This window comes from Rhineura floridana, chromosome 5, assembly GCF_030035675.1.
Source record: "Rhineura floridana isolate rRhiFlo1 chromosome 5, rRhiFlo1.hap2, whole genome shotgun sequence".
In the NCBI taxonomy this organism is placed as follows: domain Eukaryota; kingdom Metazoa; phylum Chordata; class Lepidosauria; order Squamata; family Rhineuridae; genus Rhineura; species Rhineura floridana.
In genome coordinates this window covers 157265286-157292533 of record NC_084484.1, presented here as the reverse complement: position 1 = coordinate 157292533, position 27248 = coordinate 157265286, and the positions used below count along the sequence as shown (strand labels likewise).

General features: G+C 39.8%; 1 protein-coding gene and 1 long non-coding RNA gene across 3 annotated transcripts in view; one reads left to right on the top strand and one right to left on the bottom strand.

Annotated features, from left to right (window-relative positions):
- MICU2 (mitochondrial calcium uptake 2) overlaps positions 1-9285 on the bottom strand; it is a 119314-nt gene extending 110029 nt beyond the window's left edge. The window contains exon 1 of one of the 2 annotated variants that reach the window (XM_061628562.1): positions 9201-9285. In XM_061628562.1, the coding sequence (XP_061484546.1) occupies positions 9201-9257 (57 nt within the window). In that variant the 5' untranslated portion in view covers positions 9258-9285. Of the gene's footprint in view, positions 1-8919; positions 9164-9200 lie in introns of those variants that run through there. The other variant, XM_061628561.1, reaches the window with a different exon arrangement.
- An 862-nt stretch (positions 9286-10147) lies between these two features.
- LOC133385469 (uncharacterized) overlaps positions 10148-27248 on the top strand; it is a 28642-nt gene continuing 11541 nt past the window's right edge. Inside the window, exons 1-2 of the long non-coding RNA XR_009762886.1 lie at positions 10148-10202; positions 10707-10792. This is a non-coding gene — a long non-coding RNA (uncharacterized LOC133385469). The remainder of the gene's footprint in view (positions 10203-10706; positions 10793-27248) is intronic.

Below are 27248 nucleotides of genomic sequence, written 5' to 3'. Positions count from 1 at the left end.
ATGTCCACGAGTTCTAGTATTATGAGAGAGGGAGAAGAACTTTTCTCTATCCACTTTCTCAATGCCATGCATAATTTTATACACTTCTATCATGTCTCCTCTGACCCGCCTTTTCTCTAAACTAAAAAGCCCCAAATGCTGCAACCTTTCCTCGTAAGGGAGTCGCTCCATCCCCTTGATCATTCTGGTTGCCCTCTTCTGAACCTTTTCCAACTCTAGAATATCCTTTTTTAAGATGAGGCGACCAGAACTGTACACAGTATTCCAAATGCGGCCGCACCATAGATTTATACAATGGCATTATGATATCGGCTGTTTTATTTTCAATACCTTTCCTAATTATTGCTAGCATGGAATTTGCCTTTTTCACAGCTGCCGCACACTGGGTCGACATTTTCATCGTGCTGTCCACTACAACCCCGAGGTCTCTCTCCTGGTCGGTCACCGCCAGTTCAGACCCCATGAGCGTATATGTGAAATTCAGATTTTTTGCTCCAATATGCATAATTTTACACTTGTTTATATTGAATTGCATTTGCCATTTTTCTGCCCATTCACTCAGTTTGGAGAGGTCTTTTTGGAGCTCTTCGCAATCCCTTTTTGTTTTAACAACCCTGAACAATTTAGTGTCATCAGCAAACTTGGCCACTTCACTGCTCACTCCTAATTCTAGGTCATTAATGAACAAGTTGAAAAGTACAGGTCCCAATACCGATCCTTGAGGGACTCCACTTTCTACAGCCCTCCATTGGGAGAACTGTCCGTTTATTCCTACTCTCTGCTTTCTGCTTCTTAACCAATTTCTTATCCACAAGAGGACCTCTCCTCTTATTCCATGACTGCTAAGCTTCCTCAGAAGCCTTTGGTGAGGTACTTGTAAGAGTGCTTGTAAGACTGCTTGTAAGAGTCACTAAAACTGTTTACATTTTAAATATATTATACTGCTTCAAAAGACTAGATATTAATCACCCTACTTTTGCAAGATTTGTGTCTCTTAGTAGTTGCCACCTTACATGTCTCAAACCAAGACCTATTCAAGAGAAATAATGTGGTTCATGATGTAATCTTCAGTGAACATGGTTGACTTTTATATTCCAAGTTTATTGCAACAAAGATCAGAAAATTTAGAACAGGTTACTAATATTACTTAGCAAATGCCCATTTTTCATACTTTCTTTCAAGGTTCAAAATGAGATCTCATGCAGGTAATTATGTATTTATTTTTCCAAAACTGATTGTACCACTCTGGAAAACATTGCCTGCATCTCAGGTCTGCTGTAATAAGAGGATTAGTTAGCCACAGGAAATTTTTTGGCTAGTGATCAGATTAGGATTTGCTGATTCTGTCATATTTTATAATTTAGGCAAAATACTTCTTTTTAGTAATTTATATTACCAAGAAATCGTGTTCATTGATCACACAACATTTATGGAAGCTGAAGACATTGCATATGTTGACAGAGATGAAACAACAGGAACTGCACTGCAAACAGCAGCCATCAACACCATACTTACCTCCTGTGATCATATAGCATATCGTAAATATATGGCTGTACCAAGTCTCAGTGCAAATTACTTTGACAAAGTCCATAATTAATATCACATTACAAATTTAACGAAAATCCCTAACAAAGCAGATTAGAAAAGCTAGTCTGTAAGACTGCATTGGACATTTTTCAAGAAACCTAAGAGAAACATTAATACAAAGCATGGATCCATAATATTTTCAAAGTCAAAGCATCAAGATATTTATATCTTGCTTTCAAAAAGTTGTAAGTGATACTATGTTGTGAAACAAGTGCACACCCCTAAGTAAAATCTATTTCTAAATTTAAACATAACATTATGGCCTTACAGATTCCATACTTGCTATATTATTGACATACTTGTTATATTATTGACAATGTCTGTATGTCACTAATGCAAAGTATGATACTGGTGATATATTTAATGACACAGTTATTTTAACTTCTTCATGGAAACACAATACTTTGGATAAAAGGCTGGATTAATTAAAGATCCGTGGTGGTGGTGGTAGTATTATGTCAGGTGCCGTATCTTGTTTTGTGTTGTTTTAACTTGATGATCTTGATAATTTTGTGGCTTTCCTATTGTATATATTATGAAAAGGAAAAATTATCCATTGCAAAATGCTTAAGGCTGTAATCCTATATATACATATCTGGGAGTAAGTCAATGGGGCTTGATTCCAAGTACACATGCATTGCATTGCACAATAGGAAAACTACAGCATTATAATTAGGTATATTTTGTGCCCACTTTTCACCATCATACGATTTGCGCCCATATTTAGAATCTGTAGTTCATTTTCAGCAGTACCATGTACAATTTCATACTTTATTTACATTTGAGGACAGGGATTAAAATGGGAACTCTAGACTTTTCCCACATAAGCTCATACAACTGACCCCAGCTGGTAGAAACTCCTGGCAAAGCATCAACCACTTATGTATACTTCTTGCAAACATGTCTTCCAATTCTTGATACTATGAAACTTGATAATGCTCTAAGCCGTAATATATGTAGGAAAGAAATCAATTTGGACTATGAATAGTGTTGTCGTTACACAATTCTGAAGAACTGGTGATGGTATTAAGTGTTCCAATAGCATTTTTCTGCAGATGACTTTATTACCAGAGATTGGTTGCAGGCTATAACTTCACTGTTTACCAGTTTTTCAGTGAGTAATTCAGTTTTTCATCTTTGGATAAAGGGCTGGATTAATTAAAGATCTGTGGTGGTGGTGAAAGTATTATGTCTGGTGCCGTATCTTGTTTTATGTTGTTTTAACTTGATGAGCTTGATCATTTTGTGGTTTTAATTTTTTTATAGTTTGTAAACTGCTGGTGGTATCGTGGTCTAATACATAAAGATATTAAGGTATTTGAAAGAAAAACAAACAAACGGTGTAAGTAACGAGAGAACGCTCCCATTCAAATACCCTCCCATAGTTCCTGAAATAAATATATAGCAAAAACTACAGAATAATTTCATGCTGTAATAAGTGCAACATCTGTCTTAGGTTCTTGTATTTCATCCTCCAAGGTAGCCTTCTCAAACCAGATGCCCTCCAGATGTTTTGGACTACAACTCCCATCAGTCCCAGTCTGCATGGTTAATAGTAAGGAATGATGGAAGCTGTAGTCTCTCTCACTATACTATTTTAGATGCCTACTGAAAATGTTCCTGTTTCAGCAAGCCTATCCAGACACATGATTTAGTTATATTTGTTTTAAAAGTTTTGTTGATTTTTGATGATGGTTTAATGTACATTTATTTTGCAGATATTAGCCATGTTTTGTATATCATTTTTGTTTGGATTTTTTTTTTATCAAGCATCTTGATCAATAGTCTTGTATTCTGATCAGTAGTCTAAAACATCTGGAGGGCACTAGGTTGGAGAAGGCTGGTCCCAGGTATATGTAACTTAGATTATAAGCTGTTTGGGACATAGAAACAGCCTGCTATATTAAGGTATGCATAGATGAAAAGCAATAGCAATGATAGACCAAGGAAGCAAAGGGACCACTGACCTGAATGTGCAGGCTGAATGATAAAGATGGAAATTAGAAGGAAAGTTGACATTAGAAAAACTGGAAAAAAATTGGCCACCAACTCCCACTCAGCCAGTCCCCACCATTAGAATGACCCTCTTCCTAGCCTTCAGGATCTGTTTGAGTATTTACAACATAGCTACTTACAACATAGTACAGGATACCATTTTTTATGCATACCTCCCCTTAGCCAGGACTAACAAAGAAATAGTCTACCCATTACTATTTCTCACTAACAGTGCAGTTAAATTATCATCAATTTCTACAATACTTTCAATGCATAAAATGCTATATGGTCTTTAAAGCATTCATCTGAATTGTAAAGCCCATCTACCTAGTGGCTTTGTTTTTTAAAAACTTTGAAGCAATTCTGAATACTCTAAACTAAGCTCTTCACATCCAGGGAATTGATCTGGAGAAATTACCAAAGATTAGTTTGATTTAGAGGTTGGAGTTAATGAAGGGCCATTAAATGCAAAAACAAATCACTGTACCAAAGAACTGGCTGAGCTCAAGGCTTAAGATCACAAAAGTAAACCCATGAAGACAAGACATTCCAAGCCCAACTTGGTTAATGAGAGGAGCACGCTGTGGGGTGGCATGTTAATGCAGAGGCTTGCAAGCTGTCCGAAAATAAATGTTAAGTCAAAGCCAACAACAGATGTTTGACAGAAGTGTCCCATCTCAAAACCTTCTGCAGTACTTTACTGTGACTCCGATATTGGAAATACAGTGCTAAAGATAACCAAGAATGAAGTATCACTATGTCTGGCATTCAACAACACTGGAAAATGACTGTGCTAATTGCTACACAGAGTCCACACAAAAGAAAAAGGTTTATTTTGAGCACTGCAGAAGCCTTCATCCTAAATTCTAAAACAGGAAAGATCCAGAGATTGGGGGGGAAAGGAAGGTCACTGAAATTATTATTTTTTTTCAATTAATTTTTATTCCAATTTTCAAAACCAAAACAATACAAAAAGAAAACAACACAAATCAATAACAAGTACAATACAAAAAGAAATATATATATATATATATATAAAAAAGAAAGAATATTGACTTCCGATTTGTCATAGTTCAGCTATAAATCTATAATATATAACAAACCTATCTCTTAATAGATTATAAAATCACCTTCCTCCAACGGTTATCTTAGTTGGTTTCAAATCTCATTAACATCATATCATTTTAATCTTCCACAAAAAGTCAAAGAGAAGTTTCCAATCCTTGAGATATATGTCAATCAATTTTTTTTTCTAAATAAACATGCCAATTAATCCAACTCATCAAATCTACTAAGTCCAGTAATTTTAAATCGCTCTTCTGTCATTATCCATATTGGGTCCATCTTCCATCTTCCATCTTTACGCACCCAAAAATCTTGCTGTCATAGTCATATAATAAAAGTCTGATAGGAATTTCCTCCATCACAGATATTTTCTTGCCATCAAATCCAAACGTATCACTGAAGTATTGTTGCAAAGCCGCATCTCTGTTCCTCTTTTCCACATGATACACTAGTACATCTCTTGAAGGTTTTTCCATTGACACAAAACAGGGATTAATTCTGTTAACTTTCTCCATTTCAAGTTCCATCAAATCCTTCCAGTCCAAGAATTTTTTTGAACCGATAATATCTTTATCTCCAATCTCTTCAATTCCTTCAGGGACAGCGCTGAATTCCAAACTGTAATATTTGTCTCCAGGATCCATCACAGCCAGGAAATCCAAATCTTTTTTCATGTCCATAATTAAGCCAATCTCCATAGTTTGAACCTTGCCTTTAATTTCTCTTTCATCCTTTTTTTGTTTTCCAGATCTATCTTTATTCTCCTTTCTCATAGAATCCTGAGTTTCTTTCAGCTCCTGTCTCATTTCGTGAAATTCAATTCTCCACGCTTGTCTATTATTTCTCAGTTCTTGTTTTATTGAGTTAATCCCATTCATTATTTTCTGAAACATGTCTAGAGATAAAGTCCCTTCTTGTACATCCATGATCTTCTTAATTGTCATTCTTAAAGCCAAAGGAACAAAACTCCTTCAATTTTCAATGTCCCAAACAAAGAGCAGCTTATTTCTTTAACCAGTTACAAAGGAGTTAATCTTTCCAACAAACTAACGTCACACGCTAGACAGCCCTTATCTCTTATCTGTCCGGAAGTGTAAGAACGGCTTTAGTTCACAGTGTCGAAATAGCTAGTAGCAGAGAGAATGAGCAGATTCGTCAAAAAAAAAGTAGATCAGGAAAAATAGTCCCAAACCATAAATCAAAAAGATTTCTTATCTCTTCCAATCAGAAATCTCTCATCCGTTGTAATCTTTAAAATGCTATTTTCCATGTCAGCTTTTTGCAATAAAAAAAAGATAAGCTATTTATATTTTCTTCCCCCTTAGTTCCGTAAATAAAAAAAAGGAAAGTCTTACCTCACCTAGGTTATCTCAATTGCTGTTACTTTGACAAATCTCTTTAGCTGTATAGATAAGAAAATGATGAATGTAGACAGGAGGATGTTTGCCTGTTAATCCGTATAAAAAAAAACGGGTCACTTATCCAGCTGAGCTAGCATAAAAATCCTCACTCTGTCTGAGCTGCTGGAAGACAGACAATTCTGACGAATTCCAGACTCTAACAATCAAAACAAAGCTATGTGGGAAATCTCACGTTTCTTCTTTAACCGGAAGAAATTATTCCCAGTCAGAAAAGAGCCTTCTGACTGAATTTAAACTGGATAAGTTTCATCCAAGACGGAGCTCGTCTCAGAGGCTGCACAGGCGTAGGGATCCTCCTGGGAAGTTCGAAGGTCACTGAAATTATTCATAATCTAACTGAAAGAAATAGCTTTTTAAAATTAAATGTGGAGAATTACAAGAGTCACTGCATTTTAGTAGAAGTTTCGTTTCAGAGGTGGGCAGCACAAACCACATGACATATATATGACAAGTACACTCTAGCATTCAGAATGGTTCGCACACAGTAATCCTCACAAATGCTCTAAAAATGTAAATGTACTGCCTTCAAGTCGATTCCAACGTATGGCAACCCTATGGTTTTCATGGTAAGTGGTGTTCAAAGGTTTACCATTGCCTTCCTCTGAGGCTGAGAGGCAGTGGCTGGCCCAAGGTCACCCAGTGAGCTTCACGGCTGTGTAGGGATTCAAACACTGATCTCCCAGGTCGTAGTCCAACACCTTAACCACTGCTCTAAGTCAGTCAATATTTGCCTCCTACTGTAGATTTAGGGAAGGGGGAGAGAAATAGCGTCCCTAAGGCCTTCTAGATAATTTGTGGTTAAGGTTTGAACCGGGGACTTTCCATCATTCTATCTTCAGCAGTTATACTACACCAGCTCTATTATTATGGGGTGTCTACAAATAGACAAAATGCTTCCCATTTGGATTCAGCGATTCTCTATACTCACCAGGAGAAGTAAGGTTTCTCCTCCTTCACTTCACCTAAGAAAAAGAAGGCCTTGATCTTTGGGAAGGGAAGCAACTCCAGGCAGCAACCACATAATTCCCCATTTAAGTAGAGAGATGAGCCTCAAGGGTGTTTTGCAAGCAGTTTCTTTTTTAAAATCACAAATGCTATAATTTGTTTTTACATTGTATGGCTTCCCAATTATGCAATTTAGTGTAGGTGAGCATTTTCCTTGTGAAATATTTTATTTCCAAATGAGTAAATATCTATCATTCTTACAGGAACTGATTCAATGAGTTTTGTGTAAACAAAGTTAAACATCAGATGTGGATTATTCAGGTAACACAAGCTCGAAACTTTTTACAGCCATCTGTATTCTGTTTTAGTGCAAATGGGAGCAAGAGTTGCTCTATGGAACACATTTTATACTAGAGAAACACAAGCTAAAGTTGTGCCAGTGTAAACTAAATGAAATGAAATATTTCTTTGATACTTTGCTTAAAACCTATGCATGATACATCTGTTCAGTGACTAAGCTTTAGCTTCATACAGCTGAACAATGAAGGCTCTAACAGCAGAATCTCATGCATGTCTACTCAGAAGCAGCCCCCATTGAATTCGGTGGGCCATAAACATGTAAAAGATTGCAGCCTTGGTTAAACTTCAATTACTGCTTCATGGAAAATTACAATATCACAAGCTGATATAAATCAATTACAGCTTCATGGATTGAAAAATAAGATATAAATCTAAAAAAATCAAACTTATGTCCCTCAAGACAATTTACAACATATTAAAATAATTAACAATTGTTTTAATACCAGTAGCAAATAATAAAAAGATACCAATTATAACACTGAGTACAGATGCTTATTCACATACAGCTACTGTCAACGACTAATACCTTCATTATCCTACACATGCTATAAAGCAGAAGCAAGTACAGTACTCTTCTCCCTGCCAGTTTTTGCTCACAGTGATAGCATAGGGGCAAGATGCAATATTGTTGCAAATTAGCTTATACGTATAGTCTTTTATATCTCTTGTCAATCCATTTTCATAGGATGCCAACTTCTGATTCAAATGTAACCATCCTTCCAAAAGTATCTGAAGCAATCTGACAATTAAGATGATTTTCTTAATACTGCACAACAAATCCAAACTCCAAGTATTGGTACTGAAAAGCCAGGGACCATATATTCTCTAGGTAGGCAGAGAGGTTTTTTCAACATAGACAGATAACCATTTCCACAACTTTTCCATTTTTATTCTGCCTTAAGGTATCAGAGCAGCAGCCCAGCACTGTAAAATTCCCTGCATTTTTTTTTTTTTGCATCTGCACAGTCCTTTCTGTGGGCCAAGCGAGCTCCACGGGATTTTTGAAGCACAAAAACCAACAGTAGTAGCAGCAATAAATTAATCAACAGCACCTGGATCAAAAGTTTTATTTCACACCTTTGCATACCGCCCTATTCAGGCAAGCTTTTTTTTCATCACTGCTGTTGTAAAGGATTACTGTTCTTATTTTGCATACGTTCTAGCTCTAAAAGTTCCCCATCGCTTACAACTCTCTTCCCGTTTTACATCCATGTATGGAATACCTGCACCTAAGGATGACAGTTCATGCATTTGATGAAGTGGACTCTAGAATTATGTCTATCAAGTGTCACTGATGCGGCTCTGGAAATTATACCGACCTGGTATCCGCTTGCGTGAAAGGCGGATTATAAATAGCTTTAATTAGGCGGAATGTTGTTGGATGACGGAGCCCCGTAAACTGCCTTGTAAAAGCCAAGAAACAAACAGAGAATAACAGGGATGAACTAATAATTCTTTTCAGTCCCGAGGCTCCCACTGTCATTTCTACACAGAGAGAAGGAAGACTAACAGCAGCTACTCTACGTGCAGCGGGTTCGACTCCTACCTGAGCCAGGACGGTCAAGATGCCGCCGGTCCCCTCCTGGCCGCTCCATCCTTTGAGACAGCCCACCAACGTGCAACCTCCTGCCAGAGCGGCAGTGGCAAGACCGCGGCCCATCCCGCACCTGCGGCTTCGGAGGGCACCCAGCACAGGCACCCTGCGCCTCCCTAAACCTCGGGCAACCCCCGCCAAAGCTGTTCTCCAGGCCGCCGCCATTTTCCCGGAAGTAGAAAGAGCCCTAGGACACCTATCAGAAACTATAGACAAGTAATGTGTAGACTCACACGCTGTTCCAGATTCCGGGTCAAGTTTGAATACCAGTCTTTGCCTCCTTCGCGCATACCTCAGGCGGACATTGAGGGTTCGTCCCTAGAAATTACAGGAGGGTTTATGGGCAGGGAACTATCCATATGTCGGCCACCCCCTAACAAAAGGCAGCAGTTCATGGTTTAGCACAGGCTTAGGCTGCAATCCAATACACACTTACCTGGGAGTAAGTCCCATTGAGCCTAATTGAGCTTACTTCTCAGTAGACATGTACTAGATTGGAGTCCATGTGAATAACGTGCTTTAAAACCAAATATAAAACCCTGCTAAACGTCTGAAAGCGTCTTTATGTAAGTCAACGGACCCCACAGGTCCTGCACGCTAGTGAGTGCTAGATTTGGGCTGTAAGGTCTAAGGGGGCATTTTAGTCAAATCGACATTGACTAAAATCTGTGGTGAGATTAGGGGGATTTGGAGCTGCATACCTAAGCCACCCTCAGCCACAGCTCTAACAGTAATATTAGTGGACTGCATTGCTGGGCTGTTGTCATAAATCGCGCGCTCTCAGGCAGAGACCACTCTCTAGCTTTCATTATGGGTGAAGATAACGATGCTGAAACTGGCAGGGCAATTTTTAAAATCTTAAATTTATCTCCCCCCCCCCTCCGACGAGGTAAGACCTAAATTACAAATAGTAAGAACACTTCCCATTCCTGTTACTTTTGGTTTCTTTTTAGAAACGCTCGACCTCAACTACGCTACTAATTTACCCATATATCCCTTGTTTTCTAGAGGAACCTCTCACTTCCAACTCGCGGGAGACAAAACGACATTATCATCATCAACACTGCAAGGAACTTTAAAGTTCCGTCTCCAAACAATAATATTGGCCTTATACACTTTTGCTATCTCTATAAGCTCTTCTATTTGTTAAAAACACAAATACTTGCTCCTTTTCTGCGCACGCGTGATTTCCATAGGAGCTGCTATACGGAGAAGAGTCTGTTTGAATTTTGCGCGTGAGTGAAGTGGTGGTGGTGGTGGTACTGATACTGGAAATGTGGAGTCGTCTGTTCTGCTTTTTTTTCTTTTGCTTTCAGTTAGTTGTGATGTTGGGAGAACCGACAGGCAGACTGGCCTAATTTAGGATTACCATTTAATTATTTCAAAATAATACCTTCTCTCCTAGATTTAAGTTTGAGCCAGGAGCCAACAGGAAATTTACGTTCCCATTCTATATTTTTGCCTCAGGTTTGATATCAGTTATTTTGCCACACGTTTTAGGCTGGGCAGGGAGGGATTAATTCTCTCCCCTTACCTCAAAAGCCAGAATCGCCAGTCTCTGTCCCTGCTGCCGGTATGCTAAAATCCACCTGTCTACACTCCCTGACTTACCCAAAATACACACGTTCCTGGCCACTAGAAGCCCGCCCCTGGCTCTGATCACTGTTTCAGCCTTGGCTGAAACTACTGACCAGATATTTTAAAACGCTCTTTCCAGAATCTTATTTTCAATCCCACAGCACCCTCCCACAAGGAAAGTAGAAGTAACAAAGAAGATTGAAGATACTATGAGCATGTCCAGGATGCTGACCAAGAACAGTACCCAGTACGTACAGATCTAGGGTTAGGGATGGGAATCTGTTAGAAGTGGTGGATTCCAGGAAAACCCGATATACAAGAAATTATTGCTGTCCATTTCCACATAATACAAATTCCCAAGACACTCTTTGGGTTCAGTGACTGGTCTTACATTCTGGTTTTGTTGTTATGTGCCTTCAGGTTGATTTCGAGTTATGGCGACCCCATGAATCAGCAACTTCCAATAGCAGTGGAACCCAAATACACTTCAAAAATTAAGACTTTTATGCCAGTCAGAGGTAATGATGCAACCCTAACCCTCAGATACTCTGGCTGTAGGGTCTCTCTTCCTTCACTCCTCACCAAAACTGAACCTTAAATTGGCATAAATTACTTACCCTGTGGTGTGTTCACATATGCCCTGCTGGTGGAAGTTAAGTTAGTGAAAATTATGGCATCACTGGTCTGTGGACTACCAGTGGTCCATGAGCTTCATTCAGGTGGTCTGCAGCATGTCTGTAAAAATGCAATTAAAAACCATACAGCATCTAGCACAGTGCATTACAATTGCTACAACAGGCAGAAAAATCATGAAGTGTCCAGCAAGACCCTCAGCAGTTTCCATGTGGTCTGTGGGGGGTAAGGTTTGAGCACCCCTGGCTTAGAGATTTTGAAAATATTAAACTGTTTATACATGCTTTTAAATAAGTAAATAATAAAATAGTCCTTCCCTTCTATGTTGCGAATGCCCTAAGTTGAAAAATGTCGTCTCCTGTACTGGAATTAGACTTCAAAAAACCTTTTCTCTCAGCAAGGGCAGGAGAAGGTGGGGGCCCTGAGGGCGACATGAGGAGGACCCAGTTTTTGCATTCAGCCTACTTGCACGCAGTTCCCCACCCAGGGAGTATTGGATTGCATCTTGAAATAACCTATCTGAAATAGTTCCAAAATACTGTGTAAATTACTGACCTCCATAATTTATGATCTATTCAGCTAAATGAAGCTACCAACCATGTGGCCTGCCAAATGCTGAATAACACCCCAACCAGCAGGGGAGTGGATTCAGGTGTATCAGGCCCCTGATGGACCACCATGTATGGGTAGGGAGCTGTGTTGGGCATGGAGAACCCAAGCTAAAAAGCAGACCTGTTCTAGTAAAATTACCTAACCCCTTCATATACCCATCCAGCAATAAATGTTAACAGTTAGATGTGTGTTGTCACCCAAAGAAAGTGAAAATTAAATTTTAGTGTCACTAATTCAGCACATCAGGTTTCTAAAGAAAGCTCAATGTAAAGCAGAATGTAGCTGTTTAGCTTTGAAATCTGAAATACTGCATCTAGTTCCATAATCTGAACTATTTGCTCCTTGGTGAATGATGCACATGGCCAGAGCTGATTTAAACGGCCAAGTCCCTTGTGATTCATAAACTGGAGCTGTCTCTCTTAAGCCAGAAGAATCTCTGGGCTTAGCTTGCCTCAATTAGGAAGAGAGAGGCTTTCTTCTGAAGATGAAGCAGCAGCTACAAATCTACAAGCAAAAAAAAAGGATTTAGGCTGTGTTAAATTTATATTCCTTTAATTTTCAATATGTATATATTATTTAACAAAAACTGTTCACCACTTAACTGTAAATAAAACCTCTAAGTGGCTTAAAAGAATATAAAATATACATTTAAATTACCATTAAAAATCAAAGTTAAAAACAGGTTTACAGTTCAAAACCTTATTTTAGGGCAGGGATGAGGAATCTCTGGCACTCCAGATGTTGTGTGTTGTGCCGCCTTCTTTCTCTGTTGTTCTCTCCAGTAGCACCCCACTTTCTCCCCTCAGTTCCCCAGGTCACTCCCTCTTTCCCTCCTACCCTCTCAATCACTCCACTTTCTGTTCAGCTGCTCAGGTGCCAATCTGAGCCTTAACAAGTTGAAAGAGGGAGCAGGAAAGTGTGTTGCTCTTCCAACTCCGTCCTTCAGCTCTATGTAATTTTTGGGAGAGGGGGAAGGTAACCAACCTTGCCAGGTCATAATGAACAGAGCAATGGGGAAGGCTCAATAGCTTTGCCAAAGGAAGTCCCCAAGGGTGCCATTCCACCCATGGGCATTGGCACCAGGGTGGTGATCTCTGCCTTAAATTAATGGTGTATAGCTTAGCAAACAATCATTTAAAGGCAAGCATCACCACCACAGTCTTTATTTGCAGCCTTAAGGACTATTGCTCTCTGTCATCCTTTATGTGTGGCATATTGCAGAAGGACTTTACAAAATAAATAGGATTCCTTTCTCATAGTGTGGTGCATCTGCTGTTCCTTCAATGGGGCTTGCACAGTAGCAGTGTTCAGTGCCTTGGGTTCCTGACAGAACTTGCGCATAACCAGATTTAACTAATTTACAATTATCCGTAAAATTATGAGTACCCATGTAGATTTAAAATAAGCCTGTACTTATGCCCAGCCACTAAATAACTATTCTAGTATGTGCCTATAATATTTTTATCTGTTTTAAAACATGCTGAGTTGGATCCAGACTAGGGATGGACAGATCTGTCAATGTTGGTTCTCTCTGTTTCTCATTTTTCCAATCTTAAATCCCGGTCTCCACATTTCTGCAGCAATTTGTGTGTGTATTTTAAATCCTAATTAAACTTCTTAAGCATTTTAGCATGAACTTCTCCTGATAAATACATTTTGTATGCAAGTTTGACTACACATTTTTGCAAGCAAGTTATCCTAATATAAAGCATTTTATGTTATTTTCACCAATATATTCATTTTTATGCACAGTTTCCCCTAATATATGCATTTTTAAAAAAACATTGTTTGGTTGGAGAACTGCATCACAAAATACAGGTAAGTGCCAAGTTTGAAGATTGGCTGTATTTTGGTTCTTGTATAGTTTCAAAGAGTGTGAATTTGATAGATTCAGCTTTAAATGTGAGCTGAGTCAAATTTCTCCCCCATCCAGATTAAGGGGGCAATCCAAAAACCCCTTTGCACTGGGCTGGGGACTTGGAGACTTAAGCTAGTTTTGACTAAGTCTGGCTCTAACCTGCTAACCTGGTTCTTCAGGTCAAAGAGGGATAAATATATAAAAGAAATCAATTAAATATAGACTTGCACCCAAAAAAGTGCAGAAGGATAACATGTATTGTTGTTGTTCTCTTAGACTCATGCTAGTGAAAAATTTCTTGACTTGCAGTGTTTGCTCATTTTAGGCAGTTTGATCAGATACAGATGAGCAATCCTATGTGGCAAATATGCTTCCGTTAGGGGACAGATGAGCTGCTGCTATGCTGTTGTAATGGGCACAGTATCTTATCCTCACTCTGCCCAGCAGAGAGGAAAACACACCAATCAGAAAATCACAAAAATGCTGCAAAAGCGTCAGCTATATCCTAGCGTCCATGGAAACACCAATTTGCACCAATCGGGGTTGTGCCGGAGACAACCCCTACATGCCATTCCCTCACGTAGCCAATTAGTTCTCATCAGTGGGTACACACCCAGGACTTCTTCCTCCACCATAATGCAAACAATGCCACAGCACTCCCACTCCATGAGCTCCTGTGACACAGGCAATAGTCAGCCCTCTACTGCGAGTCCCCTTATGCCACACACTGCTCACAGATTGATGGGAGGAGATGGTCACATACAACACAGCACCACATGGCTCCCTTGGTAGGAGGCCTGCAGAGATTACACACAGCCCTCCTTGGGACAAGGGTTCGACACCCAATGACGGTGGGGCAGACTCTTTTGCCAAGCAGAGAGACCAGGAAATGAAGCAAGAGGAGTCACACAGCCACCTACCGAAAACAGCATCTCCCAGTGGGTCATTGCACAGGGCAGGGGATTTGGAAACAGGAGATGTGGGTTTAAGTCCTTCCAGGATGAAAGGATATGCCCCCACTCACCATGCATGCAGGCCAAAACCAGCCGAGAGTTGGTGTAAAGTTGTGCCATTGTTGGGGCTGTGGGAAGGGTATAAGACATGGCATAAGGATGCTCCTCTCCTGTGCTGCCCATGTTCCACCAATTACTTCACCCAGTTTTAGCCATTTCACCAGTGCATTTTTGGAGTATTCCACTGTGGTATTTGAGCAGTTGTGCTGGTGGATCTGCCATTGTGCTGGCATAGAGAAGGCTTCTGCAATATCCTGTAGCCCCTCAGGCAGCATTTCTTCTGTATAGGATTGTGCCCATAAATTACTTTGTAGATTTTCTGCATCTGGGCAGTGACACTAATTGACCCCATGTCACCCATTTTCAAATGTGAACGTTTCAAAATTATGTAGAGATACTATGCTGACTGTTTTCTAGTGCAGGATAAGCCATCCCCACCCCTGGTCCATTGTTCAAGAAAAAACTTAGATACTCTTTCTTCATGACAAAATAGTGACCAGCAACTGATGATAATACATGCACAGGAAGCCCCCATTTCCTTCACCATTATTCTAATAAGACAGATATATTTCTTTTTAGAGACAGTCATTCAAATGGAAAAAATAGCTGTTTCCTGTGCTGACAATATTCACAAATGCCAATGAAAGGTACAAGGGAATTGATAAATAAGGGTTCCTAGTGTCATTTACAAAAGTAGCCTTCGGAGCAAACACTTGTGGTACAGAAAGGTTTTTAATTAATGGCTTAGTGGGCCATAAAGCTGTATGTCCTTTTCTCCCAAATTACCATTCTTCCTCCTGGATCATATCACTGTGCAAACTTAGCAAGACCCAAATCGGGGGGGGGGGAACGGCAATTCTAAGTTTTAAAACATTTTAAAAAAACTTATCCAGGTTCTGCCTCCTCCTTTGCAGCTGTAAAAACTTCCCTGGCCAAAAATAACATAATGTTTGATTAATTGAGATGTCCATGTGTAATAAAACCAAGGGCTATCCATGTATCTGGGCTATATACAACCTAGTTCTTATCTTCAATCTAGTCCTTTCTTCCCAGAAACCTTTCAACTTTATCCATCACTAACCCTCCACCAAGATGACACCAGCAATGAATGACTGTTTTGGGTGTAATTAGTATTAGCTCAGTAATGAACAGCAGCAACTAAAACAAAACAAAACCCAACAACAACCTGGCCTAATGTACAATGCTGAAGATTTCGGAAATGGGTCTGGCATTCTGATCCTAGCTCCAAACTGTAAGCATTCTGTGTCTTTAGTCATAGCATTTAAAGTGAGTTTATCCTGGTGCTGTACCAAACATGTCTCCTACTTTTTTTTTTACAATTCTTCATCAATTTCATGAGAAAAGAAACTGCATTCAAAAGTTATCAAAAGTGACAGAAATGTTTCGTTCAATTCTTGTGGGTGGGGTACAGGGTTTTTTGTTGTACTTACCTGACCTTTGAGGTGGCTGAGGAGTATTTGTATCCTTTCTTTCATTCTACACATCAACTATTTTGCGGTCTGCACTCTGCAGCCTTCCCAGGTGCCCACACATCAATTAAAACATAAGCCAAAGGTTCCTAAAGTACAGTCCTCAGATCACCAGTGTAGAGATGTGAACAACCAGAGAAACAAAACAAGATTTTTTTAAAAAGAGGGTTTTTTCCTGAAACCTTTTTTGTTCTTCTCCAAAAAATGGAACAAAAAAAAGGGGGGAAGGGTTTCATTTTTTTTGCTGTTTTTTTCAGGGGGTACACATCTCTACATCAGTGGTCTGCAAGCTTCATTCAGGTGGTCCACAGCGTGTCTGTGAATTTGTGGCTGAAAATGGGAGAGAACACATCCATTGCATTAAATATTCACATTGCTGGGAAGGGTAGTCTGTGAAGGGTGCTGAGAACTGTTGTTCTTGTTGTTATGTGCCTTCAAGTTGATTATGACTTATGGCGACCCTATGAATCAGCAACCTGTTGACAGCATCTGTCATGAACCACCCTGTTCAGATCTTGTATGTTCAGGTCTGTGGCTTTGTTGTAATCTATAAAGCACAGGGTGATTTTCTTCTGAAATTCCTTAGTCCATGCCATTATCCAACGTATGTTTGCGATATGATCTCTGGTGCCTCTTCCCTTTCTAAATCCAGCTTGGACATCTGGCATTTCTCACTCCATATACGGTAAGAGCCTTTGTTGTAGAATCTTGAGCATTACTTTACTTACATGGGATATTAAGACAGTAGTTCGACTGCATTCCCTGGGATCCCCTTTCTTTGGAATTGGGATGTATATTGAACTCTTCCAGTCTGTGGGACATTGTTTAGTTTTCCATATTTGATGACACATTTTTGTCAAAATTTGGACAGATTCAGTCTCAGTAGCTTGTAGCAACTCTACATTGCTACATTGTGGATGTATGTACAATGGCATGCCATCTGTTCCTGGTGATTTGCTTCTTCCAAGTATTTTAAGCTTTCACCTCACATTCTAAAATTTCTGGTTCTTCATCATACTGTTCCTCCATGAATGAATCTGTCATCCTGGCATCTTTTATAGAGTTCTTCAGTGTATTGCTTCCATCTTCCTTCTATTTCATCTCGGTTAGTTAGTGTGTTCCCCTGTTGATTATTCAACATCCCTAATCTTGGTTTAAAGTTGCCTTTAATATCTCTAATCATTTGGAATAGGGCTCTTGTTCTACCCTTTGTTGTTGTTCTATTTCTGTACAATAACTATTGTAATAGTTCTCTTTGTCCCTACGTACTAGTCGCTGTATTGTTGCATTTAGGGTTCTAACCGTGTTTCTGTCTCCTTTTGCTTTTGCTTTCCTTCTCTCTTTAACCATTTTAAGAGTTTCTTCAGTCATCCATTCAAGTCTTTCTCTCTTTCTAACTAGAGGTATTATCTGTTTGCATTCTTCCCTGATAACGTCAGGAAGGCTAAAGCTGAGAATGAGCTGAGGTTAGTGAGAGATGCTAAAAGCAACTAAAAAGCTTTCTTCAGGTATCTCCATAGTAAAAGACAGAGAAAAGAAATGGTGGCCCAGCTACTCAATGAGGATGGCAAAAAGATAACAGATGACAAAGAAAAGGCAGAAGTGCTCAATTCCTACTTTGGCTCAGTCTTCTCCCCAAAAAAGGGTCTATGACCCTCCCGGAAAACATGAAGTGGAAGGGGCAGGATTGGAGCATGAGAATGATAGACAAACGGTCAAGGAATACCTAATCACTTTGAATGAGTTCAAATTGGCAGGGCCCGATAAACTGCATCCTAGAGTACTGAAGGAACTGGCTGAAGAACTCTCAGAAACGCTGTCTATTATCTTTGCAAAATTGTGGAGGACTGGTGAAGTGCCAGTTGACTAGAAGAGAGCTCATGCTGTCTCTATCTTCAAAAAGGGCAAAAAGGAGGAACCGGGGAACTACGGACCAGTCAGCCTAACATCAATCCCTGGAAAACTCTGGAGCAGATTATAAAGCAGTCAATCTGTAAGCGCTTTGAAAACAATGCAGTGATTACTAGAAGCCAACATGGATTTATGAAGAACAAATCCTGCCAAACTAATCTTATCTCGTGTTTTGATCAGGTAACCTCCCTTGTAGACTGTGGGAATGCTGTGGACATAATATATCTCGACTTCAGCAAAGCTTTTGACAAAGTGCCCCATGATATTCTGATTAGCAAGCTAGCTAAATGTGGGCTGGATGGAACAACTATTAGATGGATCCACAGTTGGCTCCAGAATTGTACTCAAAGAGTGCTTATCAATGGTTCCTTGATTGGGGTACCACAGGGCTCGGTCCTGGGCCCAGTGTTCTTCAACATTTTTATTAATGACTTGGATGAGGAGGTACAGAGCATGCTTATCAAATTTGCAGTGGATACAAAATTGGGGGGCACAGCTAATACCGTGGAAGACAGAAACAAACTTCAAAGAGAACTTGATAGGCTGGAGCATTGGGCTGAAAACAACAGAATGAAATTCAACAGGGATAAATGCAAAGTTCTACACTTAGGAATAAGAAACCAAATGCACAGTTATACGATGGGGGATATTTGGCTCAGCAATACGACATGTGAGAAGGATCTTGGAATTGTCGTTGATCACAAGCTGAATATGAGCCAACAGTGCAATATGGCTGCAAAAAAGGCAAATGCTATTTTAGGCTGCATTAACAGAAGTATAGTTTCTAAATTGCGTGAAGTATTAGTTCCCCTCTGTTCCGCTCTGGTTAGGCCTTATCTTGAGTACTGCCTCCAGTTCTGGTCTCCACGCTTCAAGAAGGATGCAGACAAACTGGAACAGTTTCAGAGGAAGGCAATAAGGATGATTAGGGGACTGGAAACAAAGTCCTATGAGGAAAGACTGAAAGAACTGGGAATGTTTAGCCTGGAGAAGAGAAGACTGAGGGGAGATATGATAGCACTCTTCAAGTACATGAAAGGTTGTCGCACAGAGGAGGGCCGGGATCTCTTTTCAATCGTCCCTGAGTGCAGGACATGGAATAATGGGCTCAAGTTGCAGGAAGCCAGATTTCGACTGGACATCAGGAAAAACTTCTTAACTGTTAGAGCCATATGACAATGGAACCAATTACCTAGAGAGGTAGTGGGCTCTCCGACACTGGAGGCCTCCATCTGTCGGTAATGCTTTGATTTGGATTCCTGCATTGAGCAAGTAGTGGGACTTGATGGCCTACTATTCTATGATTCTATGTCTCTGACTTGACTCCATATTCTTCTGGTTGTCTGTCAACTAAGTTTAAAGCCTCAAATCTGTTCCCTATTTGATCTTTATATTCTTCTGGGATGTTATTTAAATTGTATTTTGGCATTATGATTGCTTTGTTCTTCTTTAGCTTTACTCTGATTTTTGATATTACCAGTTCATGATCTATACCGCAGTCTGCTCCTGGTCTTGTTTTCACAGAAAGTATGGAACTTCTCCATCTTCTGCTACCCATTATATAATCAATTTTATTCCTATATTGACCATTTGGTGATGTCTTCGTGTACAGTCGTCTTTTCGGTTGCTCAAAAAATGTGTTTGCAAGAAACAAATTATTGGCTTCACAAAATTCAATAAGTCTCTCTCCTGCTTCATTTCTATCTCCTAAGCCCCATTTTCCCCACAATTCCTAGTTCCTCTCTGTTCCTTACTTTTGCATTCCAGTCCCCCCTGATTATCAGCACATCCCATTTTGGTGTGTGATCAATTTCATCCTGTACTTCTGCGTAAAATCTCTCCAATTCCTCTTCTGCGTTTGCCGTTGGAGTGTAGACTTGGATGATGGTTATGTTAATATGTTTCCCGTTTAATCTCACTGATATCACTCACTCAGACTTTGCACTGTAGCTCCTAATTTCTTTTGCTACATCACTTCTCACTATTAAGGCAACCCTGTTTCTTCTTAATTTCTCATTTCCTGCATAAAATATTTTGTAGTTGCCTGATTGAAAATGTCCCATTCCTGTCCATTTTAATTCACTCACACCAAGTATTGTAATGTTGATGCGTTCCATTTCTTGCTTGACAATTTCTAACTTTCCCTGGTTCATGTTTCTCACATTCCATGTTCCTATTGTGTGCGTCGTACAACTCCAGACTCTCCTTTCGCATCTATGTGCATCAGTCTCTGGACTTCCTTTCGGCTTTGACCCAGCTGCGTCATTAGCACAGCGCTACTTGTCCTTGTCCTTTGTTCTTCCCCAGTAGCTTGTTGAGTGCTCTCTGACCTGGGGGTCTCATCTTCCAGCACTATCTCATGTTGTATTTTGGATACTCTGTTCATAGGGTTTTGTGGTAAGAGATATTCAGAGGTGGTTTACCATTGCCTTCCTTTGAGTTTGGATGCATCTTAGTCTGGTGTTTCTGCTTTGACCATTCCGCCTTGGGTGCCCCTGCTAGGAGTCTAGCCTCTTGGTCTAGACTCCTGACGGCATTGCTTTTAGCTTCTTCAACACTCTCAAACCCCCTCACCACGTTAAGGTGTGCATCCTAGCTTTAGTTGCTTTTAACATTTGACTTTTTATTGATAATTTTAATGCATATTTTATATTTTATGTAAACTGCTTAGAGGTTTTTACAATTCAGCGGTAGACAAATTCTGTTAAATAAAATAAACAAATAAAATAAATCTAACTTCTGCCCACTGTTGGCATATGAAATTGGGAAGGTTTTCCAATCTTGCCTCTGCCAAAAATCCTTATCTCTGATTGGCTGGCACTGAAAACTATTCCGATTCACTGAGTGGCTCTGAGAGCTTCGGCTATGTGGCAGTATATAAATGCAATAAGTAAGTAAGTAAGTAAATTAATATTTTGATTAGCTCTAACTGGCTGCTAGTGGTGTAAATCAGCAATGACAACTATAATGATGGAGTGGTATGCATGGGGAAGATTGCTCAGCAGTGGTTCCCACCCCCACCCCACCAAGTGGTTAGGGTTCTACAGCCATGCATCTCTATGGATTCCTTCCTCAATCTGAGTTTACATATCTATCTATCTATATGAGATTTCAATGAGGGCATTAAACCTCCTACAGTGGAGACTGCGAGTATGAGAGGCAGCTATTGTGAATCCGCACTTAGCCTACAGATCAGTTAGGAGACTGAAAAGTCAATCAACCATTCCTTAAGTGTTCAAAAGAAAATGGTCAGTTTACTAACACCGTGCTTTGGAGGTCATCACAGAATAAATGAATACAGGGTACAAAAGCTAGCAAAGAGGCTTCAGTATTGTGTACTAATGAGGAGATACTCAATTTTAAAACATTCCTGTTTACCCAAGCATTTGATGGCTGAAGAAGACTGTTCTTGGCAACCCAGAGATCACTGGATGGAAGAATGTCTTTAACTGTAATTGTGCTTTTGGAGGGTTTTTTTTGTTTGTAAAAAACTGTTTTTAGAATAATTTTCTTTTTGTTGTTAAATTATTTTGTTGATGTGTTTGCCTCCCTGGGCTTCATCGGGAGGAAGGGCGGGATATAAATTCAATAAATAATAAATAAGAATAATTCTTATGGTAAGCCTAAATATGTTATATACATGTAGGAGTCTCCCTATATTTTGTTTGTAAAATGTTGGAGAGTAACAAGAACTCCATTTTAATGTGTTTTGCAGTGCCTTTGTCAGTATCTTCACAACATCAGGAGTATAATTAATTATCACTAGTTAATACAAGATATGAACTACCAATTAGCACATGTGCCTGATCATAGATGAGAAATGCGTAGGAGCAACCTCAGGCATTTTTGGCATGTTTAACTTATGCTTCCTTCTTATCTCTCTTAGAATATACCCTACAGATATAAATTACATGAAACCACATCAGTACTTACAAGGCAGTGAGCTCTGGCTGATTGATAATGGGATTATTACTCCTGTACTTAAAACATGACACTTAAAATCACGTAATCACTTCATTCCCACAGACTGAATCAATTCTCGTTCTCACCCTGAGGATGAGCCAGCTTTCTCTATGGGCTTATGCCAGTTCTTAGAAGTGATAAAACATCATTATGTCATAGGATATTCATGCGGAGCATGGAACTGCAGCAGTAAATCAAGGATTACACTGAAAATTGCAAGTTTAACTTGGAATCCTGTATACCAAAAGCCAATTCAATTCCCCAAGTGTGGATCCTTATGCCAACAGTGGTACCATCCAGGCACAAGAGAAAGGTAACAACTGGCCTGGGGGAACCCAAAGGTTTGCAAACGTACAAAAAATCTTTAGCAGGTAAAAATCCTAAAGGGGAAGCGCATGCCCCAAAACAGTGCAGTCAGGATTTAGCATGCTCAGTGGCCACAGAATGCTGTCTGACTGTCGGAGTGGGGGACAGAAAACTGGGAGAGTAGGAACTGAATGGAGTATCCTGGAAAAGGGCATGACTGGCTCAAAACCTGAATAGGAGCACTTCACTCTGCAACATTTTGTTGCAATTTCAATGTCTACATTATGTAATTACAATGGCTGTATTTTTAGATCTGCCTTAGAGGTTTGTATTTTTGTGATTCAATTTTAATCTTATTTGTATCTGTTCTTCTACTTATCCAGCCCCCTAAAGGCCTCTGAATTAATGGTTTTATTAAATTATTCAAGAGAGATTGTATCAACCATTGGGTAAATGAACATGAGTTTCAGAACATTGCTTGCAGCTATAGTTACATTATCTGTGTATTTTATCCCTATGAACTTTAAAAAAATTTAAATATATATTCTGCCATTCTTGTCAAAGACAGCCCACAATGGCTAACAATTTATGTATTGTAAAAAATAACAAAGAATTTGATAAATACAACAAAACTCAAACCAGTATGATTTGAATCCAGCACCCAGCAGTGTGAAGCTAAAATTTAAAAGTGCCAAACAAAAACGGCAACATCACAACAATCAGGTGAGCTCAAGTGATTTGTGAAAGAGCCAAGTTTTTGCCTGCCATCTAAATGTATACAGTATGCAGATCCAAAAGAACTGCCTGACAGAACATTCCACAATATTGCCGGTGCAGCTGTCAAAAAGACCCTGCTCCTAATAGATATGCCTATTTGGCAGATGCACCTGCAGCAAAGCTTCTGATTATAAAGATTCCAATCTCTTTATTAAGACGGCAAGCTTCCCCTATTGCCTTTGTAAGAAACATATTCCATCTACAGGTTTGTGCCAACATTGTAGTGAGGCAGGGGCAGCACTAAAACATATTATTTATTTATTTATTATTTGATTTATATCCCACCCTTCCTCCCAGCAGGAGCCCAGGGCGGCAAACAGAAATGCTAAAAACACTTTAAAACATAATTAAAGACCTTGAAATACATTAAAACAAAACAGCGTTAAAAACATTTTAAAAAGCTTTAAAAACGTCTTTTAAAAAAAGGGTTAAAAACATACTATTAAAGAAAACTTATTAAAAGCAATTCTAACACAGAAACAAACATATGATCTGATCTTGCCCTGTAGTGACTGTGTTTTGGGTGGAAGTCCTTCGTTGAGTTAACTTGGTCTTTGGAACATGCCTAAAATTCTCAGATGTTCATGCCATACTTCATTACTTCCAAGTGTCCTGGGCCTTGATGGAGGGAAAACGCAAGTGGACCTTACTTAGATTTTCTTGCATGATGTGGATGCCAAATGGGCTCTGCTGGAGTCTGTTCCCCACTCACCTACCCTGCCTCCTACTCGACCTCTTCCCTTTTTCTTTTTGTTCTTGGCTTTGATTATATAGTAATGCCCTCAGTTAACAAATCATCCAGGAAAGAAGCTCCTTTTAACAAAGTCTGTTTTGGGTGCAGGGTGTGTGTGTGTGCGCACACTCTGACATAGTCAGAATATGGCTCCTTGTCTACTGGATTGCGGCTGCTGCAGGCAGCTCCCTCATGGGTGGTTGGAATGGCGCTCCTTGCCAAGTGGCATAGGCACGTCTGCAGTAAACAGTGCTTCAGGTGCCATGGAAGCACTGTTTACTGCAGGGCATGTGCTGAGTGTAGGGGGGAGGGTGAGAGTGAGAGCGAGCACAGGGTGATGGTGACGGCCAGGGCCGGCTCCAGGCATGCGGGGGCTCTTGGGCATCAGCTTGCCCTGGCCCCCTGGTGGGTGGCTGGGTGGGTGTGCACGGCCCCCCTACCTCTCTAGTCTTTACCATTGCCCTTAATGAAGATGGCAGCCGCTGTTTCCCTAAGGGGAATGAAGCCTCCGCTGCCATCTTTGTTGATGGCACACATGCATGCTACGCACGCACATCTCTGCCATCAACTAAGATGGCGGCAGCGGCTCCAGTACCTTAGGGAAGCTGCAGCCGTCATCTTCATTAAGGGCAATACTAAAAAGCTGGCTGACAGGTAAGTGGGGGGCGTGGGGGGGTGCGGATCACAGAAGGGGAGCAGAGGGCCCCTCAGGGGCTCCTGTAGCTCCGGGGCCCTTGGGCCAGTGCCCAACCTGTCTGCCCTTTAGAACCGGCCCTGGTGGCGGCTGCCCCTTGCCTGCCTGCCTGAGTGTACAGAGAAGATAGCTGTGCTCAAAGCTTTAGATTGCTATAGCAAGATGCTATAGCAAGGCAGGCATCCCTGGATGCATTTTGGAAGAAGCCTTCAAGTGGTCTGTATTCAAGGCTTACTTGACCTGGTCGTTTCATTTCAGATATGCATATTGTTCATTCTGAATAAAAAGTTTGCTAAAATATGTTGAACTGCTCTTCTTTCTTGTAGTGTAGGAACCTATCCCTATTCTTTCCATGTTATTCCTACCTCTGGTACCAAAGTTTCTGTTAAAGTAATGTCCAGGAATGCATGTACTTTGTTAACTGAGGTATTACTGTATTTATCTGACTTCGTGTGGTGCCATATTACAACTTGACCTGCTTGGCTAGTACTTTTTCTTTCTTTTTTATTGTTTGTGTTTCTTACTTGCATTGTTATAAAACAGTTAAAAATCAATATAATAATCATAATTACTGCAACCTTTACAGAAAAAATGGTCAAAGAACACCATCTTATATAGGCTCATTGTTTTCTGGGCATAATCCGTTTCCTAGAATCTGGTGTATGCACAACCAGAATGCAGACACACACTCCGGCATATATCTAATGTAATGTGATGAGATGTGAGTGCTCCAATGTGTGCATGCAGAGGCAAAATTTGAATAATGATTAAAAAAAAAGTTGGGCAATATTGTGCAAATCAACTGTGTGTGCATACAGACACACACAACACATTATGGAGAGGCTATGTTGTATTAGATACACAGAGTGTGTGTGTGGGTTCTGCACAAGTCAAATTCCTCAACCAACAAAGCTCAATTCTCTAAGTTTATCAAATTCTGCAAATCAGAATAAATTATGCAGATTACATACACAAAACAAATGCTGTTTGACTAGAATCGGACTAGAATGCATTATGCATTGCAAAATAACACAATAAGGGAAGGAGAGCTGGAATTAATGTGAGAGTGGGTGGCAGTACGCAGGGGCCGGAAAGTTGATGCAGGGGTTTACAAGGAGTGACAGAGAAATTACATTCCCATCACTAGCTACTGAATGTGTTTTCAAGTAATTTTATAGTCTCTGGGTCTTGAACGCATGAAGGCGTTGTCTTTAAAAAGGCAGTATGCAATCAAAACTTCCTGTGGCTGTATGGGAGTGTTTATTTATTTATTTATTAAATTTATATCCCGCCCTTCCTACTAGAAGGAGCCCAGGGCAGCAAACAAAAACATTCTAAAACATGTTAAAAACAGAAGATTTAAAACATATTAAAATAAAACATATTTTAAAACATTTTAAAACAAAGCATCTTAAAAACATTAAAACAAAACATATTTAAAATCTTTTTTAAAAAAAAAAGGTTTGAAAAATGAAATGAACTGCCTTCAAGTCAATTCTGACTTATGGCGACCCTATGAATAGGGTTTTCATGGTAAGCAGTATTCAGAGGGGGTTACCATTGCCTTCCTCTGAGGCTGAGAGGCAGTGACTGGCCCAAGGTCACCCAATGAGCTTCATGGCTATGTGGGGATTCAAACCTTGGTCTCCCAGGTCATAGTCCAAGACACTAACCACTACACCACACTGGCTCTCAAAAAACATCTAAAAAAGTAATTCCAACACAGATGCAGACTGGGATAAGGTCTGTACTTAAAAGGCTTGTTGAATGAAGGTCTTCAATGAGTACTGAAAAGATAACAGAGATGGTGCCTGCCTAATATTTAAGGGGAGGGAATTCCAAAGGGTAGGTGCCACAACTCTAAAGGTCTGCTTCCTATGTTGTGCGGAATGGACCTCCTGATAAGATGATATCTGCAGGTGGCCCTCACCTGCAGAGCACAGTGATCAACTGAGAATATAAGGGGTAAGATGATCTTTCAGGTATCCTTGGCTTCAAGCTGCATAGGGCTTTGTACACCAAAACTATAATCTGGGACTTTTGTTATTTTACTGTTTTGTTTTTATAGTATCATATTTTTGTTTTTCACAGTGTTTTATAATAATAATAATAATAATCCTTAATGAACATGCCTCTGCTGACATGGACCTCCTTTATAGAAATATACACTTTGAAATGTCTCCCCAAGGCAGCACAGGATTTGTCAGAGGGATGTCAAGGCATTTCTTCTTTTATTATACAGCAAAGAAACATTTTACTGTATCTTAACCAGTTCTCTTGTTTGATCCGTTCTTTCCTACTTTGACAAAGTTTGGTGACAAGAAATCATTATGTCAAAAAGCTGGTATGAACCCAGACGCATTTGGATCATACTGCATGTGTAGCACAATCATATGCATATTTACTCCAAAGACTGTGTACAAATGGGGTTTCCTACCAAGTAAGTATGTTTAGGATTGTTGCCTCAATGTGCTTTTAATCCCATATGAATGTTGACAGTCCTATTTTGTGAATCTCTGAAAGTGCAGAGATACATATCTCTGCCTTTTCATGCTTTCACAAAATGCATATGATTTGTCATCATTCCCATGTGAGGGTTGGTAATTACACCATGTTTGACATCCCCTGTAAGAAAGGGTAGCAAACACTACTTGCATTATGCAATCACAGGGTAGTATTCAATGCTAGTTATACTCAGAGTAAACCCACTGAA